The sequence below is a fragment of the Dipodomys ordii genome, unplaced genomic scaffold (assembly GCF_000151885.1).
Source record: "Dipodomys ordii isolate 6190 unplaced genomic scaffold, Dord_2.0 Scaffold18, whole genome shotgun sequence".
NCBI lineage: Eukaryota > Metazoa > Chordata > Mammalia > Rodentia > Heteromyidae > Dipodomys > Dipodomys ordii.
This window is the reverse complement of record NW_012267234.1, coordinates 11324891-11330969: the sequence shown is the minus strand read 5'-3', so window position 1 is coordinate 11330969 and position 6079 is coordinate 11324891. Positions and strand designations below refer to the sequence as shown.

The following is a 6079-nucleotide window of genomic DNA, read 5'->3' as shown; positions in this document are numbered from 1 at the left end:
GAAATAAGAGTCTCATGGGCTTTCTTGCCCATACTGCCTTCAAACTGTGGACTTTAGATCTCAGCCTCTTGAGTAGCAAGGATTAAAGGCATGAGCCACTGGCACCTAGCAAATACTTTTTACAAGGCCATGTCAGAATTAGATTTTGAGGGGGCTCCAATAAGTAATGTGGGAAACAAGTAGAAGTCAAGAAAAGGGTTCACAGATAAAGGACTTTTTTTTCCCATCGTGGGGCTTGAACTCAGGGCTTGGGCACTGTCCCTGAGCTTCTTTGCTCAAGGCTAACACTCTACTACTTGAGCCACTGCCCTACTTCCGGCTTTTTCTGTGTATGTGGTACTGAGCAATTGAACCCAGGGCTTCATGCATGCTAGGTAAGCACTCTACCGCTAAACCACATTCCCAGCCCCTAAAGGACAATTTTAAAAAGACTATATACTATTAAAGTGGTACTTTTCCAAAATAATTTTGATGCCTTTATATATCACTATTCTATACCCAAAGGTTCTGCTGTCTGAGTAGGAAAATGTTTTACATCATTCATCTTTATCATCTTGGGTTTTTCCTTCATTTTTTTCTGCTTTTTTCCCATATAAAAATAAGGTGGCAACACACCACTGTCCCATCTAACAGAATCTACACTATATATGAACCACCATGTTCCCCACTTCAAATCAAAAACCTGAGTTCTAACAGTTTTCAGTAGCTGACCAGTAGTTTGGCAGAAGGAAGTCAAATGTCCCTAACTCATTGGAGCTCAGATACACAGGAGGCTGAACACTGGGGAGTCACTGGAGTAAGATGAGTCTTCCAGGATCCACCCCACTGATACATGCATATGGGCACAGGGCCTGGGAAAGGATGAAGACAGAACTATTGTGGACAGTTACCTGGTTTTCAACTATTGCTCTAAACAAAAACTCCCCCCCCCAAAACCAAAAAGGAATAAATATATGTTTCCAACTTACATTTAACATGTTGTTTCAAATGAAACAAATTAAAAATTGTCCCATTCTATTTTCTCTTCAATTGCAAAATGTTCCAAAACATCATAGCACATTTCCTATTGGATAAAATCAAGTGATGCTAAAATTTATATGAAGAAATAGGAATTAATTTTCCTAAGTAAACTTTTTAATTAATAAAGCAACAGAATATGGAAGGAATTGCATTTTACTAGGGCTATGTGGAATATGCAAAACAAAACAGGATTTCTGTAAGCTTAGGAATTTCTCAATTGAATCTTTCTTATATTGGTATTGAGCCCATTACTTTGAAACAATGTTTTGAATCAGCAATGTTCAGAACAGTCCACTGTCAAATGTTAGCTCTTGAGAAAGAGAAGGACCAAGTCTAATATGTGAGCTCCACCCACCCATCTGTCCTCAGTCAGCCTCCATCTGTTTCACAGCCATCTAGAGTAACTTAAGGTGACTTGAATGCCTGCAGTGTCAGCCTTGGCCCTACCTGGAAGGTAGGCTGACTGCCATCAGTAAGCTAACTGCCAACTCTACCACATGTTTGGGAAAGAAACTAATTCCCAAGTGCCTCACTTCATCTGCTGGGACCACAATTCCTAGCAGATATCATATTCATCAAGGAGTGATTCTCTTTCTGACTGGGAGAAGTAGTCTTAAGTTCTCACTTCTTTCCTGTCTTCATCCCCCAAAGAAGACCATCCTCCTATCCCAAGTTTTTTAGGAGCTTTCACAGTCTGACATCCAACAGTTACAATGATTTCCATGGCTCTTCCAAGTACCCCCAGAGAAGGCTCCAACACCCAAATATGTCTGCCTATGGATAAAGGTGCTGGACTGCTTCTAAGAAGATTGGCTCGAGTGCAGATTCAAAAATAAAAAGTTCACAGTCAATGAAAAGTGCTCTTGTTACATTTCATACATAAATTATCTGTTTGATCAGTTCTATACCTCCAATAAACATCATTTTGAGGCTATATTCTCGTAGAGAAGAAAGAAAAGCCATGTGACTAGTCACATCATACCCCCTTAGTTAGTCTGAGAGATAAGGTGATTTCTCTGTCACAGAGATCCATCAGCAGCAACTAGTAAAAGGAATCAACCTTCAATTATTTCCTCCACAAAAATAGTCCCTTTCCTGCCCAGGCAGGCAAATTTTGAAAATGATCCTAGGAAAGAAAGGGTTAATGGCAGGTGGCAGGACTGATAGAGAACATCTGCTTTTCTCCCAGTAATTGGGAATTACAATGTGGTTAAACATGAAACTTAACACTGATGGCAGTTCCGGCTCATCTAGAGCCAGTCCCTGATAGCTCTTACCTTTTTTGGCTCCAAATTCGACCCCACACATCCATGGTTAGAAATACCGAGGCCAAGTGCCTCCCGCAGGTCCCTTCCCTAACACTGTTTCACAGCCTACCCTCACATTGTGCCCGTTAAGGGCAGAATCACAGCGCCGTGTCAAACTCCTCTGGGAGCTCGGTCCGATCCTCTTCACTGGGCTCAGGCTCAGGCCTGCCTTCGTGCTGCTGTTTCATTTGCTCCTTCACTTCTTCTTCCAAGTCACGAGGTACAACAAACTGATCCTCTGGTTCCAACTGAGTAGGGGCAGCAAAATAGCCTGTTTTCCTCTTGGGGGCTTCAGTGGCCACTTCAATGAGGTTCAGGCTGTCCTCAAGGGGCACAATGGAGCCATTGGAGAGCTTCTTTCCATAGAGGCAGGAAGTGGAGGGGGACTTCTGTAACTCCATCTTGTCCCTGCTCATTGGCAAAAGTATGCCACTATTCACACTGTTCTGTCTCCGGATCCCCAAACACAACCCTCTAGCATGTTCTTCAGGACACGGGATAGAAGAATTCTCTGGAAAAGTAGGAGGATTCTCAAAATCTCTTCCTCGGCAGCAGTGAATATCTACTTCTACTTCTACCTTGCTGCCATTAGTAATGACCCCTTCAACAGGTTGGTCATCATCACTGTCCAGGCCATTATCTGACTGATTACTAGAGAAGGTCGCACAAGAAGGCTGGCGCTGAAAAATCCCAGAGGTGGGTGTTGGGTGGAGGCTACAGCGCCTCTCTGGTCGTGGAAGCAAGCCAGCCTCCAGGCCCATAGTGTTATGTTCATCAGAAGCAGTGGAGCCCACTTCACTGCTCACCTCAGAGGTGGACATTTCACTGCTGAATTCCGAGGCAATACCACTACTAGAGGAAGGAGTGGTGGGCTTAGGGGCATCCTTGATGGTGGTGGTTGAAGCAAATCCCACAGGACCTGGGAGGGTGAGCCCATTCATTTCACAAGTGCAGCCTTCCTCACCAATGTTCAGATAAACCACCATGGCCCCCACGTTATCCTGACAACCATAGCTCTGTGCTAATGTGCACAGCTTCTTAGCAGCTGCTAAGGGGTCTTGCACATGACGTACTGCATTGACAGCTTCTGTATATGATAAGTGTTCCCACAATGCTTTGTTTCCCAGAATTAATAATTCATCTTGAATGGTGAGTGGAGTGGAAGATATGTGGGGCTTGGGGAGGATCCAAGGGTAGAGGTATGTGCAGCCTAGCATCCGGGTACAGTAAGTCACCCCATTCACTTTGTTGTCCTAGAGACAAATAGAATACAAATTTTGAGAAATAAGCAACAATGACATGTAATTTTCTATCATTCTAGATCACAATGTATAGAGATCTATAATACAATAGTATATATTATATGTTTTGTCCTAGGAACAGTTTAAGTAGACTTACATAAATAAATGTAGAGAATTCTAAAATGACAAAATATCATATGGTTATTATACTGAATAGTTCAGAGGAAAATGAAATCAGGGTGACTAACTGGAAGGACCATTTCAAAAGACCTTCTAACAAGAAGGATGGGCCTCAGCATGGCCTTAAATAAAGAAATGTGTCTGAGAAACAAGAAGAACTGTCAGTAATTCTACATCAGTACATTCAGAGAGGCCAAAATTCAGGTCACTAAAAATGATTTCTTGGCCAGGCGCCAGTGGCTCTCACCTCTAATCCTAGCTACTCAGGAGGCTGAGAGCTGAGGGTCATGGTCCAAAGCCAGCCTGGGCAGGAAAGTACATGAGACTCTTATCTCCAATAAACTACTCAGAAAACCGGAAGTGGCACAGTGCTCAACTGGTAGAGCACTGGCCTTGAGCTGAAAAGCTAAGAGACAGCATTCAAGCCCAAAGTTCAAGCTCCATGACCGACAAAAAATAAATAAATAAATAAATTCTTATTTTAAAAGGCACCAATAGGACTGAAAAGACTTAAATGGTTAAGAAAATCTTAAAATATTAAATAATATTTGTTTTTGGTCTACAGAGGAAGAAGCTAACATCTATTGCATGATTGATCTACTCTGTAGAGACTTTAGCAAAAATGAGTAACAGATCAAATAGGACCCATATGCTTCTAAACTTAGAGGACAGTCACCTAATCCTATGGATGACAATTGGAAATGTTTGTATACTGACACTTTTATATTGATTTCTCTTTGGGAAATAAAACAGATGCTTTACACATACTAACAAACTAATTTCAAAGTTGCAGTTGCTCTCTGGATAAAAATTCTGTTTTCTCATTTACCAGAATTGGTCACAAACTGTAAGTTTTATTTTCTTCATCAGTAAAATATAGATATTTCTTTCATGGAGGTTATTAATAAAAGTATGAAAGTACTACACATAGCAAATAGGCAAACAAAGATTTCTGTGGCTAAAATAACATAAAAGTTGGGTGCTGGTAGTTCAACTCTCTAATCCTACTCAGGAAGAGGATGGCAGTTCAAAGCCAGTCCAATCAGAAAAGTGAAGCTGTGGTTCAAGTAGCAGAACACCAGCCTTGAGGGAAAAAAACAAGAGAAAACTTGAGGCCCTGAGTTCAAGCCCCAATGCTTACACACACACAAAAGTCCCTATTTGTCTAGAGCTCCCGAAGAAAAACTAAACATTGTCTAAATTTTGTAAAAAACAAAAAAAAAACCAGTCTGGTCAAACAAAAAGATGTCTTCTACCTTCTATTTCTTTTGACTAAAAGACTGGTTTTACAGTAGGAAAAGAACAGTCTTTAACAAATGGTACTGGAACAAATAGATATACATGAAAAAAATCTAGACATAGAGCTTATACTTTTTACAAAAACCAATTCAAAACTGTCATAAACTTAAATGTAAAACTCAGAATGGCCAAACGTGTACGACATCACTTGAGGGTATGGATGGATGGGGAACGATGGGGGAGAATGTTGAGGGAGAATGATGGAATGCATTGACTCATAATCTGATTTGTTGAATTGAAACCCTTTTATATAACTACCTAAAGATAATAATTTTTAAAAATGAAAAACAAAACAGAAAATATGAGCAAACTTGGGTTTGGCAATGTGTTTTTAGATACAACACCAAAAACACAATCCACGAAAGAAAAAAAAAAGGATAAATGGGATGTCATTAAAACTAAAAACTGTCCTGCAAGAGATGCTATTAGAGGAATAGAAAGATAAGGCCCAGGCTCAGGGGAAAAATACAGAATACTCATAACAAAACAGTAAAAATCCAATTTAAAATGGTCAAGAAATATGAACATAATTTTTGTAATGAACAATGTTCATATTGTAAAGCTGCCAACCTTACACACATATAATTATATGTCACCAGGCACTGGTGGCTCACACTGGTAATCCTAGCTACTCAGGAAACTGAGATCTAAGGATAGTGGTTCAAAGCTAGCTGAGGCATGAAAGTCTGTAAGATTTTTTTTTTAATTTTTTTTTGGGTCCGGTCGTGGGCCTGGGCCTGGGCGCTGTCCCTCAGCTCTTCAGCTCAAGGCTAGCGCTCTACCACTTGAGCCACAGCGCCACTTCCAACTTTTTTCTTTTTGCTTATGTGGTGCTGAGGAATCGAACCCAGAGCCTCATGCATTCAAGGCAAGCACTCTACCACTGAGCCACCTTTCCAGCCCCTGTAAGATTCTTTTTTTGGGGGGGGAGGGGTACGGTCGTGGGGCCTGAACTCTGGGCCTGGGCACTGTCCCTCAGCTCTTCAGCTCAAGGCTAGCACTCTACCACTTGAGCCACAGTGCCACTTCCAG

At 41.2% G+C, this 6079-nt stretch overlaps 1 protein-coding gene across 1 annotated transcript in view; it reads right to left on the bottom strand.

Annotated features, from left to right (window-relative positions):
• Positions 1 to 415: 415 nt before the first annotated feature.
• Phlpp2 (PH domain and leucine rich repeat protein phosphatase 2) overlaps positions 416 to 6079 on the bottom strand; it is a 56262-nt gene continuing 50598 nt past the window's right edge. Inside the window, exon 16 of the mRNA XM_013012678.1 lies at positions 416 to 3580. Within this exon, the coding sequence (XP_012868132.1) occupies positions 2426 to 3580 (1155 nt within the window). The 3' untranslated portion in view covers positions 416 to 2425. The remainder of the gene's footprint in view (positions 3581 to 6079) is intronic.